Source organism: Oryctolagus cuniculus, chromosome 7 (genome assembly GCF_964237555.1).
Source record: "Oryctolagus cuniculus chromosome 7, mOryCun1.1, whole genome shotgun sequence".
Classification (NCBI taxonomy): Eukaryota; Metazoa; Chordata; class Mammalia; order Lagomorpha; family Leporidae; genus Oryctolagus; species Oryctolagus cuniculus.
The window spans coordinates 107,050,381-107,077,248 of record NC_091438.1 but is presented as its reverse complement, the minus strand read 5'-3'; the positions used below and the strand labels follow the sequence as shown (position 1 = coordinate 107,077,248).

At 38.9% G+C, this 26,868-nt stretch overlaps 1 protein-coding gene across 11 annotated transcripts in view; it reads left to right on the top strand.

Moving 5' to 3' along the window:
• LEPR (leptin receptor) overlaps positions 1-26,868 on the top strand; it is a 213,706-nt gene that overhangs the window by 111,620 nt on the left and 75,218 nt on the right. For 9 of the 11 annotated variants that reach the window (XM_070078338.1, XM_070078336.1, XM_070078335.1 and 6 more), the window contains 2 exons: positions 10,098-10,427; positions 12,682-12,805. The exons of 1 other annotated variant lie outside the window; for it this stretch is intronic. In XM_070078338.1, coding sequence (XP_069934439.1) covers positions 10,098-10,427; positions 12,682-12,805 — 454 coding nt within the window. Of the gene's footprint in view, positions 1-7,861; positions 7,908-10,097; positions 10,428-12,681; positions 12,806-26,868 lie in introns of all 11 variants that reach the window. One more of the 11 variants, XM_070078339.1, reaches the window with a different exon arrangement.

The window sequence follows — 26,868 nt, the reverse complement described above, 5'->3', positions numbered from 1 at the left end:
AAGGAAGACAACATGACACCCCCAAAATAACACTACACTTCAATACTAGATTGTGAAGATGATGACATAGAAGAAATGGGAGAGGTGGAATTCAAAAAATTGATCACAAGATTACATAGAAGTAATCAGAAACAAATGCATGAACTACTGAAATTCGTACAGGACATGAAAGAAAATCCCATGAAATTGAGATCTTAAAGAGAAATCAAAATGAAATGAAGAATTCAATAGAACAAATATAAATGCACTGGAGAGCCTTAGAAGCAGAATTGGTGAAGCAGAAGAAAGAATATCAGACTTAGAAGACAAAGCAAATGAAAGTAAACAGTCAAACCAAAGACAAGAAGAGAAATTAGAAAACTAAAAAACACTATGTGGAATCTATAGGATACTGCAAAATGACCCAACATATGGGTTCTACGATTTCCTGAAGGCATGGAAAGAGAGAAATTATTAGAAAGCCTTTTTAGTGAAATAATAACAGAAAACTTTCCCAGTTTGGAGAAAGAAAGGGACATCCAAGTATAGGAAGCACATAGAACTCCTAATAGACATGACCAGAGAAGATCTTCACCATGACACATTGTAATCAAACTCACCACAATAAAACATAAAGAGAAGATTCTAAAATGTGCACAAGAGAAATGCCAGATTACTTTAAGAGGATCTCCAATTGCACACACAGTGAATTTCTTACCAGAAATTCTATAGGCTAGGAGAGAATGGCAAGATATAGTCCAAGTCTTAAGAGCAAAAAACCTGTCAACACAAAATATTATACCTTGCAAAGCTTTCATTTGTGAATGAAGGTCAAATAAAGACCTTCCATAACAAACAGAAATGAAAGAATTCGTAACCACCTGTCCAGCCCTACAAAAGATGCTTAAGGATGTGTTTCACAAGGAAACACAGAAACATGGTCATCTCTATGAAAGAAGGTAAAGGAAGAAAATCTCTCAAAGTTCAAAGAAAATTCAAAGTAAAAAATGGCAATATATTTAGAAAAATGGCAGGGCCAAGTCGTTACTTATTAATAGTCACCTTGAATGTAAATGGACTCAACTCTCCAGTTAAAAGACACAGACTGGCTTAATGGATTAAAAAACAAAACCCATCTTTTTGCTGTCTATAAGAAACACATCTCACCAACAAAGATGCACGCAGATTGAAAGTGAAAGGATGGAAAAAAATATTCCATACTAACAGAAACTAAAAAAGAGCTGGTGTAGCCATCCAAATAACAGATAAAATAGACTTTAACACAAAAACTGTTAAAAGAAACAAAGAAGGGCACTACGTAATAATTAAGGGATCAATTCAGCAGGAAGATGTAACTATTATAAATGTATGTGTACCAAATTACAGGGCACCTGGCTATTTAAAAGAAATATTAAGAGATTTAAAGGGAGGCTTACACTCCAATACAATAGTAATGGGAGACTTCAATACTCTACTTTTAGCAATGGACAGATCAACCAGACAGAAAATCAACAAGGAAACAGCAGATTTAATTGACAATATAGACTTAATGAACCTAACAGATATCTACAGAACTTTTCTTCCTACAGTTGCAGAATTCTCAGAAGTGCATGGAACTTTCTCTAAGATTGACCACATACTAGGCCATAAAGCAAGTTTCAGCAAATTCAAAAAAATTGAAATTTGTTGGTAGAAAGAAGCTAAAAATATTTTTACATTTTTGTGCTTTAGTTTGCTGGTTAAACATGCTAAACTGTGTTAGAGATTTAAGGGATGTTTCTAAATACATGTATTCTTAAAATTTATAGAAGGTATTGGTAAATATTTTCATAAGTTTTCATTTGATATTGTTATTGTCAAAAAGTGATCTGGGAAGCTTGACTTTTTCCCCCATTTCTATATTCTCTTCAATATTGTAAACTGAATTCATACTGAAGGACTCTCCAGGATGTACAGTTTGATTTTTGGATCTTATAAAAGGGATGACTAACATTTTATGTAATGATAGCATAGCCAGAGTGAGAGCTTAAATTATGATCTCATGGCTAGATATACCTAACCATGGACACAGTAAACGGGCAAAACCTTCCTTTCAGACCAAAGGAAGGGAAAGCTTTAAAATGAGGACATAGCTTTCCTCATGGGCATTGTCTACCTCACAGAAAACCACTACCATACCTGCCTGTGACTATAGACTTCTAGTTTAGGCCACTGAAAATTAGAGATGGGACTTGAGCACCTCCTCCCCCCTGACTTTACATCCTCTTGTCTGCTTTAACAAAAACCAGGAGGTAAAGAAAGCCAGGCATCAGAAGCAATGTAAAGTTAGGTGGCAGGCCAATTAATGGCTACTTTGTACAGTGATCTGCCGTCAAGGAGACCCAACAGGCCAGTCCACTGCATTGATTTATATGGAAAGCCAGGGTTTTGGCAGAAGTCAGATTATGAAGTGCCCTGGCAGCTCTGCCAGCCAAGAGTTTGGTCACTGAAATGGAACTACCCTGGAGTCGAAGGACTATAGGTCAGAGCCACAGACCTTGCTGGCTCTAAGCTGAAAAGCCCTCACTCATCTCAGCTTCCAAAGTAACCACCACTTCTGAGAGGTTGGCCAAGTAGGGTCAGCAACTGCCAGCAGAACTGTAAACTTCCTGTTAGATATGCCACCTGCCTTCATCTGGCCAGCTCTCTTCCCTGGCCAGCTAGGTAATGGAAGGCAACAGGGAGCCTTCCCAAGGGGAGGTTCAGACCTCCCTTAGGATGTACTCCATGTGAAGAGATGGATAGGTCGGGGCCTTATAACTGACAATGCCTTAAAGCCCACCAGATTATTATCAGGCCCCCTTCTGTCAGTTTCTATTTGCCTCTTAATTGGACTACTTATTCGTGGCTTATCACCTTTCTTAGGTCCTCCAGTAATGACTGTCTTTAGTTCTAGACCCTGTCTAGCTCACTTCGGGCCTCATTCCTTTGAATTCATAGCCTCTGCGCTAATATCAATAGTTCTGTTGGAACTGGGAAGGGGGGAAGGGAGGAGGAGGAGAGGTGGGAATGTGGGTGGGAGGGCTGATATTGTGGGAAGAATAACTATATTCCTAAAGTTGTACTAGTGAAACTTATATTCCTTAAAAAATAAGTTAAGAAAATAACCCTTAACAATTCATTATGTTTGCAAATATTTTTTCACTTACCATTATTTGTTTTTAACTTTATCTTCTTTTTGCAATACTAAAATTTATGCACACACAACATTGATCCAATATACTTAGAAACAAGACCTATTAACATTTAAATATTTTAGTTGTTTTTAGGAAATGCAGCATTGGCGGGTGGGAAGGAAGTTATGGGGGGGGAGCCATTGTAATCCATAAGCTGTACTTTGGAAATTTATATTCATTAAATAAAAGTTAAAAACAAAAAGAAAATGCAGCATTACTCAATTGTAAGCAAATTAGATAATAACAAACATCTTTATTTTCTATATTAGATGATAATATTTAAAATAAATGACCATGACACACAATAAGCTTAGTGTCAGATGAAAAAGGAGATGCCATTTTAAATACTATTCACTATTATAATCCTGACAAACTATTAACAAATATGATGCTATAAGGGGATATTATAAAGGGGTGGTGATTACACTGGAAATTTCCACCTTGAATATATCTCAACAATGCTATTAGAAATTAGATGTATACTAGTCTGTCTTCATTCCCATGGAGGGAATATACTCAAGAGAAAGCATTAAATGTTCCTTTAATGCCTCGTGTTCAACAGCTGTGACCCATAGAAGTTTTTGTTTTTAATCATCTACATGTTGACCATTACTTTTTTGAACAGTGAAACTTAATTTATTATTTATCCTGTTTCTAATTTTTCTTTTAAATTTATTTTATTTAAAAAAAGTTGACATAGAAAACAGTGTGTTTATTATTTGCAACATAGTGTTTTTAAGTCTATATGCAGTGTGGTGTGGTTAAGTCTAGCTAGTTAACAGATGCAGTCATCCCCCTAGTTACCATTTCAGTGGTGAGAACACCCAACAACTTATTTCTGAACATTTTTTTAAAAACACAGCTCATTCACCTTGCTGTGCCAGTCTCTTAAACTTATCCCTCCTATCTCAGCATAAATATGTATCCTTTGACCAACATTTCCCCTCCACCAACAATCCTGTCCTCTAGTAATCACCATTCTACTCTACTTCTATGAGATCAACTTTTTAAAATTCCACGTATGAGTAAAAACATGTGGTATTTGTCTTTTTGTGCCTGGTTTATGTCACTTAACTTGATGTCCCCCAGGTTTTTCCATGTTGTCACAAATGGTATCATTTCTTTCTTTTTCATGGCTGAATACTATTCTGTTGTTTACATACACTGTGTTTTCTTTATCCATTCATTCACGGATGGACACTCAAGTTGATTCCAAATCTTGGCTATTGTAAATAGTACTGTGGTAAACATAAAAGTACAGGTACCTGTTTGATAAACTGATTGCATTTCCTTTGGATATACACCTAGTAGTAGAATTGTCAGATTGTGTAGTGGTAGTTATAGTATTAATATTTTGAGGATCTTCCAGAATGCTGTCCATAATTGCTGCACTAATTTACATCCCATACAGTACACAGGGCTCCCTTTTTCTCCACATCCTCACCAACACTTATTATCTTTTGTCTTTTTGTAAGTCATTCTTTTAAAAGTATTTTATTTTAAATTTTGGTTAACACATCATACTTACACACTTTTTATTTGGTACAGTGTAATGTTTCAACACCTATTCACAACGTTAAGTGATCAGAGAAGGCAATTAAGCTTTCCATTTCCTTATCTTTTATTTCTGTTTGAAGCTTACTAACTCCTCAGTTCCATTTCTTTATACAGAATATAAAGTATTATCATGAACTATTGTCATCCCATCATACTGCAGAGCACCAGAACTTGGTACTGTCTCCTGGCTGTGTTTTGGTACCCATTGTCAAACCTCCCCCAGTTTGATAACAGTCATTCTTTCAGGAGTGAGGTAAAACCTCATTGTGGTTTTGATTTGCATTCCTTTGACAATTAGTGAAGTTGAGCAGTTTTTCATAGAACTGCTTGGGATTTGAATGTCTTCTTTTGAGAATTGGTTATTCAGGTGATTTGCCAGGTGATTTGTCTTATTTGCTATTTTGAACTTTGAGTTTGAATAGTAACTCTTTATCAGATGTACAGGGTCTTCAAAAATTCATGGAAAAGGTATGTTTTGAAAAAACAACGCGTGGACTTCAAATTTTGTTTTGCACCAAAATAAATTCATACTAATTTGTCATCACATGGTTAAACAGGATCTAGTTTAAGAAACTGAGAAAGATAAGACATTGATTTGAAAACAGCCTCTGTTACAGCAACTTAAGTTCTGTTGATGCTGAGCGAGAACAAACTCCAATTTATGGTGAAGCTTGGGTGGGAAAATGTTGAAAAGTCACTTACACTTTCCAAAAAGTTTATGAGAACGATGCTCCAAAGAAATTGATAATTAACAAAAATATAATTTATTTTAAGAAGGAACAAGACAATGTTGTAGAAGCCTGCAGAAGCAGACCACCCACATCAACTTCTAAGAGAAAAACGAATCATATTTGTGCCCTATTTGAAGAAGATCAGATCAATGATTAGCAGAAGAAATAGTAATCAAACTTTCTACCAAATAGGTACCAAAAATTTTGCGCCTAGATTAGCTGAAGACACAAGTGAAGCCTTCAGTGGAAAATGTATACAAAGGGGACCGAGGTACTTATGCATTCCTTCAAAGCGTTGGAACAGGAGCTAAATATGGATTTACCAGTATGATACTGAAGAACAGCACAAAGAAATGGCTACCCAGAGATGGAAGAGATCAAGGCAAAGCCAAAGCACACTAGCCAGAAGCAAAAATGATGGCAACAAATTTTTGTGATGCCCAAGTATTTTTCTTGGTGACTTTCTGGAAGGCCAAATTGTGAGAATGTTTTGAGAAAGTAAGCCAAAGCTTTATCAGAAATACCTTGGGAAAATTTCCCCAGAGAGTTCTTCTCCATCCCGACAATGCTTCTGCCCATTCCTTTCATCAAACAAGAGCAATTCTATGAGAATTTCAGTGGGAAGTCATTAGGCATGCTCCTTACAGTTCTGATTTGACTCCTTCTGGCTTTTGTTTCCTAATCTTAAGAAATCTTTCAAAGGACATCCATTTTTCCTCGGTTAGTACTTGGAAGAAGATTGCATTGACATGGTTAAATTCCCAGGGCATTCAGGTTTTTAGGAATGAACGAAATGGCTGCTATCATCACTCCCCAAAGTACAAAAATGTCTTTAGCTTAATGGAGATTATGTTGAGAAATTAGCTTTATACATTTTATATTTATCTTTTAATTCCATTTCATCCACAAACCTTTTGATATCCCCTCATATTGTTTGCAGATACTTTCCCCTGTAGCTTGTCTCTTTACTCTGTTGATTGTTTCCTGTGCTGTGACGCCTTCTAGGTTGACGTGATCATGTTTGTCTACTTTTATTTTTGTTGCTGTGCTTTTCAGCTCATATCCAGAAAACCATTGCCTTCATCAATGTCATGGAGCTTTTCTCTCTTGTTTTCTTCCTGTAGTTTCATAGTTACGAGTCTTATATTTAAGTTTTTCCTAATCTAAATCTAAATTAGATTGTGTTCCAAGGTTTTGGCAACTGTTACCTGTGTGCTGACCAGTTCTGATCTCTCTGTTGCTACTTGACTACAAAGGGGCTCTTATAACCTTCCCTGCTAGTATTCCTTGTTGTGCATATGATCTTTTTCATTGCAGCTATCTGTATCCTACTGTTGAGATGAGCTCTGCTATTATAGTTTTCCAAAAAACTATACCACAGGGACTATCAAACAGAAATAACACATTATCTTTTATATTTTAAAGATTTTGTTAGCACAGAGAGAAGGCTCTGATCTACTGGTTCAACAGCCAGAGCTGAGCCAGGCCAAAGCCAGGAGTCAGGTCTCCCATGTGGTTGGCAGGAAGCCAACTATTTGGGCCATCACTAATACCTCCCAATTTGCATGTTAACAGGAAACTGAAAATAGAGGTAGACACTCTGATTTGAGATGTGGATGTCCCAAGTGATCACTCTCTCCACCTTTGTTTAAAAGATATATTTATTCATTTGAAAGACAGAGTTACAGAAAGTGAGAAAGAGAGAGATAGAGACACACACAGAGAGAGAGAGATCTTCTATCTGCTGTTTTACTTCCCAAATGGCTGCAATGGCTGGGGCTGGCTCAAACGAAAGCCAGGAGACAGGAGCTTCTTCCAGGTCTCTCACGTAGGTGCAGGGGCCCAAGGACTTGGGCCATCCTCCTCTGCTTTTCCCAGGCACATTAGCAGGGAGCTGGATGGGAAGTATAGCACCCAGACTCAGACTCAAGTATATAAGGGATGCTGGTACTGCAGGCTGTGGCTTAACCTGCTGTATCACACTGCTGGTGCCCCAAGTGACCTCTTAAATGCTAAGCCAAATGACCACTCCTCTTATATTTTTTAAACAATTTTTTGAGATGTATTTAATAGAACTCTTCATTGTCTTTTCCTTTAGCTAATTTTTGTTAGACTCTAATATTTCATATTGGTTTCTGAAAGGTTTGTGGTTTGATCAAGTTTATGAATCAGAAGAGCTCCTTGAATATTGTCACCTGACATATATGCCTTCAGATGAAAATTTAGGATCTTTTGTTGTTTAGGATTCTGGAGGGAAATAAATATTTGTAAAGGAAACATGTAAACAAAGTAGACCCATTTTTTAATTAAACTGATTCTATGTTTTTGTATCTATGAAGTTTATTATTCCATTTTAGACTTCAATACTTCTTTTAGAAGATTTTAGGTTGATTTCATGACAGTCAACTGAATCCTCCATGTGCAGGTAAAAATGCTCATATGTAGTGCTATTAGACATTTATGGTTTTATACAATCAAAAATCTTCTGTATTCACGAGATGTTTTATTTCATAATAATTTGTTAGAAGGATTGAAGTCTGAAGGAACACAATTGTAATGAGGATTTACTTTTGGTGATGTTATGGTACCTAATGTTAGTCATGTCAATCATTTTTGGTTTAATTTTTGTATCTACACATACTTATCTACATATTTATATTTTTTACAAATAGGTAATATTTAACAATAATTTCTTAGGTTGTTGAATATTTTTACATGTATGGACTTTATAGTTAAAACCACACTTACTAATTGGCTTTTACAGCTTCTATTTTCTTACATTTTTAAGTAGACTTTTTTTTTTTTTTTTTTGACAGGCAGAGTGGATAGTGTGAGAGAGAGAGACAGAGAGAAAGGTCTTCCTTTTGCCGTTGGTTCACCCTCCAATGGCTGCTGCTGCCGGCACACTGCGCTGATCCGAAGCCAGGAGCCAGGTGCTTCTCCTGGTCTCCCATGCGGGTGCAGGGCCCAAGCACTTGGGCCATCCTCCACTGCCTTCCTGGTCCATAGCAGAGAGCTGGCCTGGAAGAGGGGCAACCGGGACAGAATCCAGCGCCCCGACCGAGACTAGAACCCGGTGTGCCGGCACCGCAAGGCGGAGGATTAGCCTATTGAGCCACGGCGCCGGCCTTAAGTAGACTTTTAAAAGGAGTTTCACACTCCCAGCAAAATTGGGAAAGGTACAGAGTACCTCCTGCATAGCCTCCCCATTACCAGCATTCCCCATTCAAGTGTTACCTATGTAAAAATTCATGAACCCACTCTGGCATATCCTTGCCACCCAGTCTTTACATTGAGGTTCACTCTTGGTGCTCATTCTATGGTTTTTAATGAATATTTATCTTAGTTACAGAATCATAACAAATATATTCACTGCACTATTCACTTGTGTGTGCTGCCTGCTCATTGCTCCCTGTTTCCCACTCCACTAACTATTGGCATACACAGATCTTTTTATTTCTTCATAGTTTTGCTTTATCAAGAATGTCATATACTTGGAATCCTATTGGGTATAGCCTTATCAGAGCAGCTTCTTTCTCTTAGTAACATGCATTTAAGTTTCCTCCATGTCTCTTCATGGCTTAATAGCTCTTTCGCAATGAGTAATATTTCATTGTCTGGACATAGTCCAGGTTATGCAGCTATTCATCTTGATGACTTCTGTCTTCTTAGATTTTTACATTTATCATAACTCTTCAGAATTCTCATTCCATACAAATTCATACAGAATTCTCAGAATTCATTGCTTATTAGTATATCTGTAAATGATAACACTGTTGGATTACTTGAGTAATTTGAAAAAGGGATTATGAAGAACTAATTATTATTTAATTTTTAAACAGTTATTTAACTTTTGAGTGTTTTTGGGGGTACAGAATTATAGGAGTGTTTCTTTCATTATTCTCTTAAAACTGTATGGATAAAATACATAAAATCTGTTCCCTTTATATAAATTTTAAAAAGCAAAAAAAAAAAAAAAAAAGGTAACATGATCAACAGAAGCTTCCTGTAAGAAGTCTGTGTATATCACTTCTCAGAGTGCATTAAGAAAGTGTCGTATAAAAAAAAAAAAGTGTAGTATATGGTGTCTCCTATCTGGAGGAGCCTGAGTGGATTCAAAGATCCAGGTATCCTCATGTTGATGACACATCCTTTCTGTGGTGTCATTGAAAGCAATGTTCTCGTTTTGGTGTTAGTCTTTTTTAAGAAATACTAAAAGAACACTTTATTGTTTGCTTATCTTATTGCACACACAGATATTTATCATTTGTGCTGATGGTAGAATAACTTCAATTTGGAAAAGGGAATTAAAATATTTAGTGTTAATTTCCTTTTATTAAAGTATAAATATAAGATGTTAGCTTAATGAGGAAAAATGAAGCACAAATTTCCAAAAGGAGGTGCCTGAGAGTAGAGCTGTTTCAATAAATAAATAAATGAACCCTCTTAAGTATAACACATTGAACAACAAGAGCTACTCATTAGGCATTGATTGAGTGTTTAGAACATTAAATAGTTCTTATTGAGCACTACATGGTCTACTCTCATATACTTCCTGTTTATGTCTTCGTCAGAATGATTTCTCATTTTCTATGTCCTTTTAATGTTCTAACAGAGTTTGTTTGTGTGATAACTGCATTTAACTTGGCATATCCAGTTACTCCCTGGAGATTTAAGTTGTCTTGCATGCCAGCAAATGCAACCCATGACTATTTCCTCTTGCCTGCTGGAATCTCCAAGAACACTTCAAATTCTAGTGGACATTATGAAGCAATTATTGAAGATAAATTTAATTCAAGTGACACCTACTTTTCTAACTTATCCCAAACAACATTTTACTGTTGTTTTTGGAGTGAGCAAGATACTAACTGCTCTGTGCGTGCAGACAACATTGAAGGGAAGACATTTGTTTCAACAGTAAATTCCTTAGTTTTTCAACAAGTAGGTAAGTATTGTAATGCTCCAAGCATTTGCTGTTATTTTTAAAAATTATATTTAACAAAGTGTTTTAATTCTCTGAAACTTTAGGAAATACATGCCTTATGAATATGATTTTTATTGTATATTATCATTTTTATGCTAATAGAAATAGGATTCATCATGTGACCAAACTAATAAATAAACATGAAATTATTTTATATCCAATTAAAATGTAATAAGGGAACGTTTTCATCTTTAAGTACATGCCTTGTGGTCTTATAAATTTGCTTTAGAACAGAAAAAGAACATCTTAATTTTGTAAAATAGATAAAATATCAAATGACTATTAATACTATAGGATTTGTTAAATTTTAAAATGTTTATAAATAATTTGTTTAGGCAAAGAATCTCTCTGAAACAATATACTTACAACAGAGAGAGGAAGAGAGGAACAGAGAGAAAACGAGATGTCTTCCGTCTGCTGGTTTGCTCCCCAATTGGCCGCAATGGCTGGAGCTGCGCCCATCTGAAGCCAGGCTCCAGGAGCTTCTTTCAGGTCTCCCACGTGGGTGCAGGGACCCAAGGACTTGGTACATCCTCCACTGCTTTCCCAGGCCATAGCAAAGAACTGGATTGGAAGTGGAGCAGATATGACTCGAACTTGCACCCATATGGGATGGCTGGCAACTGCAGGCAGTGGCTTACCCGCTATGCCACAGTGCTGGCCCCACAATATACATTTTAATCAAGAGGTTTTTCTTGTTTGAAGTATAATGCATACTGAGCATAACTAGTGTATTTAGTAATTCATCTGTAAGTATAAACAATAAATTTGTTTCCTGGAAAGGCTTAAAAAAGCAGTCAGTTGAGTTAGCCATATAAAGAAACTTACAGGATGAAAATACAGGGTGTTTATAACATTCCTATTTAAGGTCAATCAGGATTTCTCAGTTGATGCTGTTAATTTTGGGGCAGATAATTCTTGGTCGTAGGGAGTTGTCCTTTGTACTGTGAGATGGTTAGCAGTAGCCCTGGCCTTTACCCATAGATACAGATACCAGCAGCATCTCCTGTCCAGTTATAATTACCTACAGTAGGAAATCATGCTTGGTTCAGCACTGTTGATTTAGTGGGAAAAATACTCCAGTGTGTTGAAATCAGTTTAGGAATAAGGTTAAAATCTAAAAATGCAATAAAAGCAGACTTTTAAAACAAGTTAGTAGTTATAACACTTAGTTTTTCCAGTTTCATGCATAGCCATTAATTTAATTTTAAATAAAGCACTTAAAAAATTTATACAGAAATTTAGCCGATTCAGGGATTATTAAAATGAGGGGTCTTCATGAAATCATGGAAGATGTGCATTAAGTAAAAACTATCCATGAAATTTTTTTGTACCAAAATAAACTTTCCACAGAATTTTTAGTCTACTTTATATATAAGAGTGCTAGAGATGAGCTATGAAATGATAAAAAAATTATCAGTTATGAAGAGGAGCGATTACTATACTATAGAATTTATTTTTGCAGTATAGATGAAGGCTATTACTTAGTTATTTTTTAAAATGAGCTTACCTTATCAAAACCATGGTGAGAATTTCAACACATTATTCTGCCAAGTCGACTGTTTCTTCATAGAGCTTAGCAGTGTTACACGGTTTTTCTATCTGGAAATGCTTCTGGTTTGATATTAGTATTATCTTACTGTTGTCATAGTTTTCAATAGTTGCTGTTCTTGCTTTCTAAATTACAAATCACAGTTGTTCATCTTCATTATTATCAGGTAAGTGTTTCAGCATGCAGTGAAATCTTTCATCAGTTATATTTAGGGCCAGTGACATTTGAATAGTGGGGCATTAAAGGCATACATCATATTTTGAAGGTGAACCACTGTACCTTCATTTACTAAAGCTGAGACTCAAAACGCTCCTCCAAATATGCTTGTACCTTGACAGTTCTTTTTTTTCTCTTGAAAAGTGAGAATAAACTGAGCCAGGTGAATTTGTGGCTATTTTACCCTACTCGGTTGGCTTGATTTTAAATAAAATTTTGGGAAACAATAATTGAATTTAATTTTCTTACTTTGCAAAAAAGGAAACTAGAGACTGGAGGGACTAAATTACTTGGGTGCATCCATACCATTAGTTCAAGCTGCCCTTTCTCTCTTAGACTGGGCTGTGGATGTTGTATCAGAACATTGGTAAATTTAATTTAGCTCATCTCTTTCATGGAATTGTTCAGAATGTTTTTCGGGTTTATTGTAGTTTGTTTTTAATTCAGGTGCAAACTGGGACATACAGTGCCAGATGAAAGGGGACTTGAAATTATTCATCTGTTATATGGAGTCATTACTTAAGAATCCTTTTAAGAATGTTGGCCTTAAGGTCCATCTTTTATATGTTCTGTAAGTACCAAATAAATTAACTAGGACATTGCTATTACCACAAATATGTTTTTTTAAAAAGTGGACAAGAGCTTATATTTATAGAAGTAAATTATGAAACCTCTTTAATTACAATGTTTCCTCTTAAATCTATGTCCATGTATACAGAACAGTTTTTTTGTTTTTGTCCCCCAAAAACCTTATATTTAAGGTATACAAACTTCATCTATTTCATAAATACACCTTTAGTAATATATTGATTCTTCCCCCACCTGCCTTCTCACCATACTCCCACCCCTCCTCCTCTCTCTCCTATTCCCATTCTTATTTTTTACTAAGATCTATTTTCGATTAACTTTGTACACATAATATTAACTCTATGCTAAGGAAAGAGTTCAACAAGTAGTATGAAAAATAAAACTATTCCTCAATAGTGGAGACAAGGACTGTTCGAAGTCATCACATCTCGGATTATCAATTTCACTTCTATAGATTACTTTTTTTGTTTTTTTAACTTTTATTTAATAAATATAAATTTCCAAAGTACAGTTTATGGATTACAATGGCCCCCCCCCATAACTTCCCTCCCACCTGCAACCCTCCCATCTCCCACTCCCTCTCCATTTCCATTCACATCAAGATTCATTTTCAATTATCTTTATATACAGAAGATCAATTTAGTATAAATTAAGTAAAGATTTCAACAGTTTGCACCCACACCGAAACACAAAGTGTAAAATACTGTTTGAGTACTAGTTATAGCATTAATTCACATTGTACAACACATTATAGATTACTTTTTTTAAAGATTTATTTTTATTTATTTGAAATACAGAATTACAGAGAGGGTAGAGATAGAGAGGTCTTCCATCCCACATGGATACAGGGACCCAAAGACTTGGGCCATCTTGTACTGCCTTCCCAGGCCATAGCAGAGAGCTGGATCAGAAGAGGAGCAGCTGGGACTACAACTGGCTCCCACATGGGTTGCCGGCTCCCACACCAGCGGCCCCTTCTATAGATTACTTTCAAGTGCTCTATTAGCTACCACAGATCAAGGATAACATATGGATTGTCCTTTGGGACTACTTATTTCACTAAGTATGTTTTCCAGGTGCATCCATTTTGTTGCAAATGATAAGATTTCATTTTTTTTACCTCTGTGTAGTATTCCATGGTGTACATATCCCATAATTTCTTTATCCAGTCTTTAGTTTCCAGGCATTTGGATTGATTCCACATCTTAGCTACTGTGAATTGAGCTGCAATAAACATGGAGGTGCAGATAACTCTTTCATATGCTGATTTCATTTCTTTGAGGAAATTACCAGGAGTGTAATGGCTGGGTCATATGGTAGGTCTACATTCAGATTTCTGAGGTATCTCCATACTGTCTTCCATGGTGGCTGTACCAGTTTACATGCCTACCAACTGTGGATTAGGGTACCTTTTTCCCCACAACCTCACCAGCATTTGTTGTTTGTTGATTGTATATGAAAGCCATTCCAATGGAGATGAGGTGAAACCTCATTTTGGTTTTGATTTGCATTTCCCTGATGGCTAGTGAACCTGAACTTTTTTTTTTAAGTGTCTGTTGGCCGTTTGCATTTCCTGTTTTGAAAAATTTCTGCTTAAATCCTTTGCCCATTTCTTAACTGGGTTGTTTATTTTGTTGTTGTGGAGTTTCCTGAACTTTTGTATAGTCTGGACATTAATTCTTCATCAATTTCATAGTTTGCAAATAATCTCTCGTCTTCTGTCAGTTGTCTCTTCACTTTGCTGAGTGTTTCTTTTGCAGTGCAGAAGCTTCTCAATTTGATGTAATCCCATTTGTCAATTTTGGCTTTGACTGCCTATGCCTGTTGGGTCTTTTCCAAGAACTCTTTGCCTAAGTCAACATCTTGTATGTTTTCCCCAATATTTTCTAATAATTTGATGGTATAAGGTTATAGATAAAGGTCTTTAATCCATTTTGAGTGGATTTTTGTATATGGTGTAAGGTAGGGGTCTTGCTTCATACTTCTGTATGTGGAGATGCAGCTTTCCCAACACCATTTGTTGAAGAGGCTGTCCTTGCTCCAGGGATTGATTTTAGCTTCTTTGTCATAAGGTTGTCCTTTGGTTAGTTTTTGGAGTTTCTGTTCTGTTCCATTGGCCTATTCATCTGTTTTGGTACCAGTACCAGGCTGTTTTGATTATAACTGCCCTGTAGTATGTCTTGAAATCTGGTATAGTGATACCCCCAGTTTTGTTTTTGTTGTGTAAGGTTGCTTTAGCTATTTGGGGTCTCCTGTGTTTCCATATGAATTTCAGCATCATGTTTTCTGTATTTGAGAATGTCCTTGGTATTTTGATTGGTATTGCATTTGTGCTTTTTATGCAACATTCATCTCATTAGGTTTCTTCTTTTCCTGTTGATTCAGGTGGCATGATAATAGATATCGGTGAGCATATTGTCTGAGGGAAGTGTAAACTCAAGTCAGGGATTTTGGCTATTTGAGTCAAAAAGGGGGGAAAAGCCTCATTTTATATTCCTTCAGGTAGTTTTTCATGTTTTGCTAACTTATAAATATTTAATATTTATACTAACTTAAAAAATAATTATTTAAAAATTACTTATTCTTGGTAGAACCAAGAGATTGATTTTATTTATTTAGAAATTATTTCTTTATTTTCATTGCATTTGAAAGTAGGGAGAGAGAGAGAGAGAGAGAGAGGGAGAGAGAGAGAGAGAGAGAGAGAAATCGGTCTTCTATCTTCTGGTTTACTCTCCAAATTCCTGAAACAACCAGGGCAGGGCCGGGCTGAAGCCAGGAGCCTGGAGCTCAGTCTGGGTCTCCCATATGAGTAGCAAGAATCCATGTACTTGAGCCATCACCTTCTAACTCTCAGCATGCACATTACCAGGAAGCTGGATTGGAGATGGAGGAGCCAGGATTCAAGCCAGGCTCTCTGGGCTTTGGATGTTCTGAGGAGCATCTTAGCCTCTGAATTAAATACTTGTCTTCAAGATGGTAGTTTTCAATAGCCATGCATCATTTGCCTGCTTATAACTCCAGCAGTAATATATACCATTCTACATGAATTGTAGCTTTTTTTAAAATTATCTAGTCATTTGAAAGTCAAAGATACAAATAGAGATAGAGAGATAGAGAGAGAGGAAGAGAGAGAGAAATTTTCTACCACTGGCTCATTCCACAGATGGCTTCAACGACCAGTGCTGAGCAAAGCCGAAGCAAGAGACCAGGAGCTTCATCTGGTTCTCCCACGTAAGTGGCACTTGAGTCATCTTCTGCTGCTTTTTCCAAACCATTAACAGGGAGCTGGATTGGAAGTGGAGCAGCCAGGATACTAACTGACACCCATATGGGATACTGGTGTTGCAGGCAGTGGCTTTACTCGCTATGCTACAATGCCAGCCCCTAAAATAACCTTTTATTTGTTCTTTAATTTGATGCTTAAGAATAAAGAGATTGGCCAGCACTGCGGCTAACTAGGCTAATCCTTTGCCTGCGGCGCTGGTACTCCAGGTTCTAGTCCCAGTTGGGACGCCGGTTCTGTCCCGGTTGCTCCTCTTCCAGTCCAGCTCTCTGCTGTGGCCAGGGAGTGCAGTGGAGGATGGCCCAAGAGCTTGGGCCCTGCACCCGCATGGGAGACCAGGAGGAAGCACCTGGTTCCTGGCTTCAGATCGGTGCAGTGCTGGCCGTAGTGGCCATTTAGGGGGTGAACCAACAGAAGGAACCTTTCTCTCTGTCTCTCTCTCTCTCATTGTCTAACTCTGCCTGTCAAAAAAAAAAAAAAAAAAAGAATGAAGAGATTTAATTCTTTCAATTCTAAAGTTCTTGAAACCATACCTTCGAGTAGCACATACAGATGTTAGACCCTCTCTGTATTAAGATGAATAGAGACAGAAAGTAGAATAGTGGTTAATAGGAACTGGAGGAGAAGATAAAGGAGAGTTATTGCTTGATGGATACAGAATTTCAGTTTGGGAAGATGAAGGACAGTCTGAAGTTGGATGACAATGACAGTTGCACAACAATGTGAATGTACCTTATGACACTGGACTCCACACTTAAAATGATAAATTTTATAATTGTCCACAATAAAAAATTTAAAAAAGGAAAACCAGAATATTACATAGTATCCCATAAGTATGTACAATTTTTATGTCTGTTAAACTTTTTAAAATTAAAAAATTAGATATGTTAAAAGAAAAAAGGATGAATAGTATCACCTGTGCCCTTGAGGTGCTCACAAAGTAGTGGTTGGGACAGATGAGTGCAGAGTTTCAGTTTTAGTTGTTACTGATATATATATATATATATGATATATTTATATGTATATATGTATATTTTATATATATATATATATTTGACGGTTAGAGAGAGAGAAAGGTCTTCCTTCCGTTGGTTCACCCCACAAATGGCCGCTACAGCCAGCGTGCTGCGCTGATCTGAAGCCAGGAGCCAGATGCTTCTTCCTGGTTTCCCATGCGGGTGCAGGGCCCAAGCTCTTGGGCCATCCTCCACTGCCTTCCCGGGCCACAGCAGAGAGCTGGACTGGAAGAGGAGCAACCGGGACAGAATCCGGCACCCCAACCAGAACTAGAACCCGGAGTGCTGGCACCGAGGAGGAGGATTAGCCTAGTGAGCCGCGGCACTGGCCAGTTACTGATATATATTTGGAAGCACATGTTGTCTTAGGAGCACATGACTGATGAGGGAGGAGAGGAGAGTTAAAGCTTCCTTAGGATGGAGACAGCTGACTTGAGTTTTTGAGACCAATAAGAGCAATAAGAAGGTGTACAGGCTACTGTGTTGTGTTGAGAGAGCGATCAGCATCATTTGGAAACTTGTTAGAAATTTAAATTCTGTGGTTTCACTCCAGAATTAGTGACTCCACAATACTAGGGTGGGATCCATTAATCTGTGTTTTATAAGGTCTTTGGGTGATTCTTAGGAAACTGAAATTTGAGAATTCTTGATGCAGGAGTTAATGTAACAGATTTTAGAGTCCGATGACATGGGTCCACCACTTTCTAAATGTGTACAGATAGTATTTGCTGTGCTGAACAGTGGTTCTTCCACTAGAAATTAACTCAGTGGAAGTAGTCACACTAATGCTTTAATACTATTTATTGAATAGATATGAATTGCCAAAATGCTTTCTTAACATTTGCCAATGTACTCTCCAGAAATGCCTTAATGAGCTAAAAAAAAAAAAATAGTGGTCAGTAGTTAGCCCGAGCATAGAGGTACATTAAGATCTGACTAATATTTATGGATTTGGCAGTGAAAGCAAGGGAGAATTTAGCCAGAGCTGGTTCAGGGAAATGAGAAGGGAGGTTTCCAGAGCGAAGAGAACCTTGAAGGAAAGATCATGAGGAGTTCTTCTGGCACCTGAGAAGGGACCCTGCAGAGCTGGAACTCATATATTCGAGGAGGGCACACCAAATGACAACAGGTGTAGAGGAGTCTCTGAGGAGGCAACTTTGTGGCTAGTTCTGAGAAGGGGAAAAATACTGGTTACTGGAACCAACTGTTGCTGCCAGTGAGGAACCTTCACAGGAGTGATTCTTCCTTTCTTTCTTTTTGTAAGATTTTATTTTTTTTATTTGATAGTTAGAGTTACAGACAGTGAGAGGGAGAAACAGATAGAAAGGCCTTCCTTCTGTTGGTTCACTCTGCAAATGGCCGCAACAGCCAGAGCTGCACCGACCCAAAGCCAGGAACCAGGTGCTTCTTCCTGGTCTCCCATGTGAGTGCAGGGGCCCCAGGACTTGGGCCGTCTTCTACTGCTTTCTCAGGCCATAGCAGAGAGCTGGATTGGAAGTGGAGCAGCTGGGACTCGAACCGGCGCCCATATGGGATGCCGGCGCTGCAGGTGGAGGATTAACCTACTGTGTCATGGCACTGGCCCCAGGAGTGATACTTTCAAGAATAGGAAGCAAAACAAGGAAAATCATGCCCCTTATTGCTCCATTATAATTGTAGTCTCCTCTGCCATTCCCATAGTTAGAATTCAACAAGAATCTAGGTAGTTTAGAACTGTGGCTTGCAGAATTGAAACCCCAACATGGCAAAAAAGGATAGGATGGGTTTAAAGCTGAGGGCTAATAGCTTAATCATCAGCATAGTTCATTGCTTTGGCTACTTAGCATCCACACACACTATTTTCTATAACTTTTCTATGAGTCCATACTTTCACTTAATAAGGTGTACCTGCATCTTAAAGCAAATTGTATGATGCTATGACCTAATTTTCATTATATCCATTTGTGGGCCACATTTACTGTATTGATCTCTGGGGATATTAATGGCTCCTCATATTGAGTTACAGTCCCAACTGAAGGAATATCCTGTAAGTTAACTTGTGAAGTTAATACCACCAAGAATATTTATATACAATAAGAGGAAGGAAGGTATTGAGAAGAAATTAGTTAATATATATAAGAATATACACACATGTACAATAAAAAGAAGAAGAAAATATGTGTAGCTGCTACTGTCCTCATTTTTATATTGATCACCAGGCTATAATTAATAGTTAAATTTATGTCATAGCATTGGATTAATTCTTAGAGCTACCCCAATGGGAGTAGGTTGATGGGGTGACATTGATGTCACATATGGAGACTGAGTGTCTGAGGTCATCATTTCCACCTTTAATACTGGCCACTGGTTGCCATCATGCCAATGAATCTAGAAGCCCTTGCTTTTTTGCACAGCTCTCCAAAGGGTCAATGTCCAGATGAGAGTTTCTGATTGGTGATAATTTGCCTTCACTGCCAGTGTTTCAGCCTTGTATGATGGTAGATGCACCAGTCAGATGACTCACACCATAATTTCTTTGTCCAGTTAACAGTTGATGGACATCTGGTTTGATTTCATATCTTAGCTGTTATGAATTGTGCTGCAGTGAACATGGGGGTACAGATAACTCTTTCATATACTGATTTCTGTTGGTTTGGGTAAATTCCCAGGAGTGGGATGGCTGAATTATAAGGGAGGTCAATATTCAACTTTCTGAGATATCTCCATACTATCTTCTATAGTGACTGCACCAGTTTACATTCCCACCAAAAGTAGAACAGGATACTTTTTCACCCATATCCCTACCAGCATTTGTCTTGTGTTGATTTCTGTATGTGAGCCTTTCTAACTGTAGTGAGGTGAAACCTCATTGTGGTTTTGATTTGCATTTCTCTGATGGCTAATATTCCTGAGCATTTTCTCAATTATCTGTTGGCTATTTGAATTTCTTCTCTTCAAAAATGCCTGTTCAAGTCCTTTGCCCATTTCTTAACTGGATTTGTTATTGTTGAATTTCTTGAGCACTTTATAGATACTAGGTGTTAAGCCTTTATCAGTTGCATAGTTTGCAAAAATTTTCTCGCATCCTGTTGGTTGCCTCTTTGCTTTGCTAACTGCTTCTTTTGTATTGGAGGTGCTTCTCAGCTTGATGTAATCCTATTTGTTAATTTTGGCTTTTATTGCCTGTGCTTCTAGGTTCTTTTCCAAGAAGTTTTTGCCTATGCCAATGTCTTGGAGAGTTTCCCCAATGTTCTCTAGTAATTTTATGGTATTGAGTTGTAGATTTAGGTCTTTGATACATTTTGAGTGAGTTTTTGTATAAGGTGTAAGGTATGGCTTTAGTTTCATTTTTCTGCATGTGGAGATTTAGTTTCTCCAGCACCATTTGTTAAAGAGATTAAAGAGATTTTTGTTTCTCTAGGGATCCACTTGAACTCCTTTGTCAAAGATAAGTTGGCTGTATGGATTGATTTCTGGAGTTTCTATCCTGTTCCATTGGTCTACAAGTCTGTTTTTGTGCCAGTACCAGGCTGGTTTGATTATATCTGCCCTGTAGTATGTCTGGTTTTTTTTTTTTTTTTTTTTTTTTGACAGGCAGAGTTAGACAGTGTGAGAGAGAGACAGAGAAAGGTGTTCCTTCCGTTGGTTCACCCCCCAAATGGCCGCTACAGCCGGCGCGCTGCACCAATCCGAAGCCAGGAGCCAGGTGCTTCCTCCTGGTCTCCCATGCGGGTGCAGGGCCCAAGCACTTGGGCCATCCTCCACTGCCTTCCTGGGCCAAGCAGAGAATGGGACTGGAAGAGGAGCAACCGGGACAGAACCGGGTCCCAACTGGAACTAGAACCCAGAGTGCCAGCGCTGCAGGCGGAGGATTAGCCAAGTGAGCCATGGTGCTGGCCAGTATTGTCTTGAAATCAGGCATTGTGATGCCTCTGGCCATCTTTTGTGGTGTGATTGCTTTAGCTATTCGGGGTCTCATGTTTCCATATGAATTTTAAAGTCATTTTTTTTCTAGATCTGTGAATACTGTCCTAGGTATATTGACTGGGATCACATTGAAGCTGTAAATTGCTTTTGGTGGTATCAACATTTTGATAATGTTGATTCTTCCAATCCATGAATATGGAAGATTTTTCCATTTTTTAAATGTCTCTTCTATTTCTTTCGTTAGTGTTTTGTAGTTTTCATTGTAGAGATCTTTGACATCCATTGTTACATTCCAAGATGTTTAATTCTTTTTGGAGCTATTGTGAATAGGACTGATCTTTCTTAGCCATGACATTATCTGTGTATATAAAAGCTATTGATTTTTCCAGGTTGATTTTATATCCTGCAGCTTTACCCAACTCTTTTATGAGTTCCAATAGTCTCTCAGTGGAGTCTTTTGGATCCTTTATATATAGGATCTTGTCATTTGCAAATAAGGATAGTTTGACTTCCTCCTTTCCAACTTGTATCCATATAATTTCGTTTTTTTTTTTTCCCTAATGGCTCTGGCTAAAACTTCCAAGACTATATTAAATAGCAATGTTGAGAGTGGGCATCCTTGTTTGATTCCAGATCTTAGTGGGAATGCTTCCAGCTTTTCCCCATTCAATAGGATGCTGTCCATAGGTTTTTCATAAATAACCTTGATTGTGTTGAGAGATATTCCTTCTATACCCAATTTGCTTAAGATTTTCATCATGAAAAGGTGTTGTATTTTATCAGATGCTTTCTCTGCATCTATTGAGATAACCATATGGTTTTTGTTCTCCAGTTTGCTAATGTGTTAAGAATAGCTTGAGAAGAATTGGAATTAGTTCTTCTTTAAACATCTGGTAGATTCAGCAGTGAAGCCATCCACTCCTAGGCTTTTCTTTGTTAAGAGGTTCTTTATTCTTGATTCAGTCTCCTTGGTTTGTTTGGGTTTTCTGTGTCTTCATTACTCAATTTTGGAAGATTGTATGTGTCCAGGTGTCTGTACTTTTCTTCTAAGTTTCCCTATTTGTTGGCATACAGCTCTTTGTAATAATTCCTGATGATTCTTTGTTATTTTGTGGTATTTGTTGTTAGATTTCCTTTTCATCTCTGATTTGATTGATTTTGGTCTTCTCCCTCTTTATTTCTGGTTAGTTGAGCAAGTGGTGTATCAATTTTGTTTATTTTTTCAAAAACCATCTCTTCATTTCCCTGGTCTTTTGTATTTTTTTTTTAGTTTCAATTTTGTTTATTTCCTCTCTAATTTTAATTATTCCTTTCTTCCTACTGATTTGGGGTTTGGTTTGTTTTTTCTAGGTCCTTGAGATGCATTGATAGCTCATTTATTTTATACCTTTCTAATTTCTTCATGTAGGCACACATAGCTATAAACTTTCCTATTTACATTGCTTTTGCTGTATCCCATAAGTTTTGACATGATATATTGTCATTTTCTTTTTTTCCAGAAATTTTGTTATTTCTCTTTGGATTTCTTCAATGACACATTGGTCATGTTGTTCAGTCTTTTTCTTTTTTTAAAGATTTATATGTGGGGCCAGCGCTGTGGCTCACTTGGCTAATCTTCTGCCTGCAGCGCCAGCATCCCATATGGGCTCCGGGTTCTAGTCCTGGCTTCTCCTCTTTCAGTCTAGCCCTCTGCTGTGGCCCAGGAGGGCAGTGGAGGATGGCCCAGGTGATTGGGCACCTGCACCCGTGTGGGAGACCACCTGGCTCCTGGCTTCAGATTGCTACAGCACGCTGCCCATGGTGGCCATTTGGGGGTGAACCAATGGAAGGAAGACCTTTCTCTCTGTCTCTCTCTCTCTTACTGTCTAACTCTACTTGTCAAATAAGTGAAAAAAAAGATTTATTTGAAAGCCAGAGTTACATAGAGAGAGAAGGAGAGGCAAAGAGAGAGGGAGAGCGAGAAAGAGAAGTCTTCCTTCCGCTGGTTCAGTCCCCAGTTGGCCACAATGGTCGGAGGTGCACCAATCTTAAGCCAGGATCCAGGGGCTTCCTCTGGATCTCCCACACTGGCGCAGGGGCCCAAGGACTTGGGCCATCATCTATTGCTTTTCCAGGCCATAGCAGAAAGCTGGATTGGAAGTGGAGCAGCCAGGACTTGAACCGGCACTCATATGGGATGCTGGCACTGCACGTGGTGGCTTTATCCCTGTGCCACAGCACTGGCCCTGATCTAGAGATTCTTGAGTTGTTGATTTCCAGCTTCATTCCATTGTGTTCAGAGAAGATGCATGGTATGATTTTGATTTTTTTGAATTTGCTGAGACTTGCTTTATGGCCTAACATGTGGTTTATCCTAGAGAAAGTTCCATGCACTGATGAGAAGAATGTGTATTCTGCAACTGTGGGAAAAAAGTTCTATCGATATCAGTTAGGTCCATTTGGTCCATAGTGTCAATTAGCGCTGTTGTTTCTTTGTTGATTTGCTGTCTGGTTGATCTGTCCATTGATGAAAATGGAGTGCTGACATCCCCTGTTGCTCTTGTATTAGAGTCTATATCTCCCTTTAGATCCATTAACATATCTTTTAAATAGCCAAGTGCTCAGTAATTCAGTGTGTATATATATATTTATATATATTTATTGACAGGCAGAGTGGACAGTGAGAGAGAGAGACAGATGTGGGGAGCAACTCGGACTAGACTAAGTTACTGGAATTAAGACTTATTCTATGCATCTGCTCTCCCACAATATGGCGCTGAGAAGGGAGAAACAGCTTCTACACAGCTGCCTCCAGTTCAACCAATAAACTGTAGGACTTACTCCTGATTGGAGGAGAGCAGCGTACTCGGCGTGTGGGTAGCAGAGTTGGGATTGGTGGAAAAGGACTATAAAGGAGGAGAGAGACAACATGCACCAGGAACATCTAAGGGGAACACTTGTGCAGCCCCCGAGAGAGCCGGCCGGCGGTGTGCCGCTCCCCCACGGAAGTGGGGAATGTGGCAGGGGGAACCGCCCTTCCACAGAGGTGGAAGGGACGATAGCCAACCCGGGAAGAACCAGCAGCAAACCCGGGGAGGGCCGAGCAGACGAAAGAACAGCGCAGGGTCCTGTGTCGTTCCTCCACGAAGACGGGGAGCGACAACAGAGAGAAAGGTCTTCCTTTGCCAGTGGTTCACCCTCCAATGGCCGCCACGGCTGGTGTGCTGCGGCCAGAGCACCATGCCTATCCAAAGGCAGGAGCCAGGTGTTTCTCCTGGTCTCCCATGGGGTGCGGGGCCCAAGGACTTGGGCCATCCTCCACTGCCTTCCCGGGCCACAGCAGAGAGCTGGCCTGGAAGAGGGCCAACCGGGAAAGAATCTGGAGCCCCAACCGGGACTAGAACCCAGTGTGCCAGCGCCTCAGGTGGAGGATTAGCCAATGGAACTGCGGCACCAGCCCATATATATATTTATGATAGTCACATTTTCCTGTTGAATTGATCCCTTAATCATTACATAATGCCCTTCTTTGTCCCTTTTTGCAGTTTTAGTGTTATAGTCTATTTTGTCTGATATTAGGATGGCTACACCAGCTCTGTTTTGGTTTCTGTTGGCATGGGATATCTTTTTCTATCCTTTCACTTTCAGTCTGCATGTATCTTTGTTGGTGAGATGTGCTTCTTGTAGGCAGCAGATAGATGAGTTTTGTTTTTTTAATCCATTCAACCAGTCTGTGTCTTTTAACTGGAGAGTTGAGGCCATTTACATTCATGGTGACTATTGATAAGTAACAACTTGGCCCTGCCACTTTTCCATAAATATTCCTATTGTTTACTTGTGATTTCTTTTGTACTTTTACTGGGGGATTTTTCTGCCTTCATGTTCTTGCCCAGTGGTGGTTATCTTTCTGTGTTTTCTGTGTGTTGCACATCCTTAAGCATCTTTTGTAAGGCTGGATGAGTGGCAACAATTCGTTCAATTTCTGTTTGTTGTGGAAGGTCTTTATTTCACCTTTATTCATAAATGAGAGTTTTACAGGGTACAGTGTTCTGGGTTGACAGTTTTTTTCTCTTAATACTTGGGCTATATCTTGCCTTTCCCTTCTAGACTCTAGGGTTTCTGATGAGGAGCCAGCTGAGTCGAATTGGAGATCCTCTGAAAGTAATCTGGTATTTTTCTTGTGCACCTTTTAGAATCTTTTATTTTTGTTTTACTATGGAGACTTTGACTACAATGTGTAAGCTTTCTATAATAATTTCTGAAATAGGCCTGCTAGCCCATTCTCTCTTTCCATACTTTTAGGAGTTCCTAAAACCCCTGTGTTGGTTTGTTTGATGATATCCCATAAATCTCTAACACTGTTTTCAAGTTTTCCACTTTCTTCTTGTTTTCTGTTTTTGTTGTTTGTTTGTTTACTGTAAGATTCCCGAAGATTTGTCTTCTATTTCGGATCTTCCTTCTTCTTCCTAACCAAGTCTGCTAGTAAGGCTTTCACCACCTTTTTTATTTGATCTATTGAATTCTTCATTTCTAATATTTCATTTTGATTTCTCTTTAAAAATCTCAATTTCATAGGAAAAATTTTCATTTTTATCATGTGTGGTTTTCTTTAGTTCATGGATTTCCTTCTGGTTACTTTTGAGTAATCCTATGATTACTTTTTTGAAGTCTGTTTCCAGCATTTCCTCAATCTCTTCATCTTCTCATTCTAATATTGAAATACTGTTATGTTACTTTTACTTTTTTTGGGGGGGGGTGTTGTCATGGTGTCTTCCTTATTATTGTTTCTTGAATTTCTGCGTTTGTTTTTAGGCATTTGTGTGTTTTTGTTTTTTTTCCCTCTGATGGCTTTCTCTTTGGACTATGTCTCCTTGGCATAGTGGAATGTCTTCACTTTCACTGACTATCAAGAGGTGTGTGGTGGGTGTGGCCAGGGAGCTCTGGACAGTGCTCCAGAGTGGGGCAAGTACCCAGAGTAAAAACCACGTTGGGCATGGTAGATCTCAGTGCCTGGTGTTAGCCCCTAGTGTGTTCCCCACCACCAAATGGACCACAAAATGACCTGAGCAGTCCTCACTGTGAGCACACTGAGTGTGTGGAGCTGCTCCTGGTGTTGCCCAGAGACCCAGCTATGCCCTGCACTTTCTCATATAACTACTGAGTCCCCACAGTCTCAGTACACAAGGGCCCCGCAGTCTCAGAGTACAGAGGTTTCCCTATGCCCTGACAGCCTGCCCACTCTAGAGAGAGGGAAATGCTCCTTGAGACAGCTCAGCCAGGCATCTTGATCTTGGGAGTGTGTGAGCACCTCACCATCCTGTGTGGTTTCCCAGTCACTTCCCATCCAGGCTCAAAGTCAGCAGGGACTGTGGATTGTTCCCTCTGACAGAATCGCTGGATCACATGCATACACAAGAGCCACTGGCTGAATGTTGCTGTCTCCCTGCTACTGCCACCAGTACTGCCTAGAAGATGGCATCAGCCTGTTGCTGTGCATGCACAAAGCCCTCCCATCTCCTGCCCCATCCCAAAGTGGTGCCCGTGCTTTCTCAGCTGAGCAGCAGGCACTGATGTGGGGAAGCTGGGGTGAGGCAAATGTCCCTTCTGCTTCTACTGGGTCTGCGGGCAACCGCTAGTCCCCATGGCTCCAGTCCAAACTCATGCCATGGTCTCCCTCTGGCTATGTCACCATGGATTGCCACAGTCTGGTCTCACCTCCGTTTCCAAGCTGCCACCTGCTCCGGCTCTTGGCTGCTGCAGCTGTGTGTTGTGTTCGTGCTGGACCCTCTGAACAGCTCCACAGCACTGCTCTTGCTCTTGTAGGATCTTCAATGCAGTTTTCTCTCTAATTCTCCCCTACAC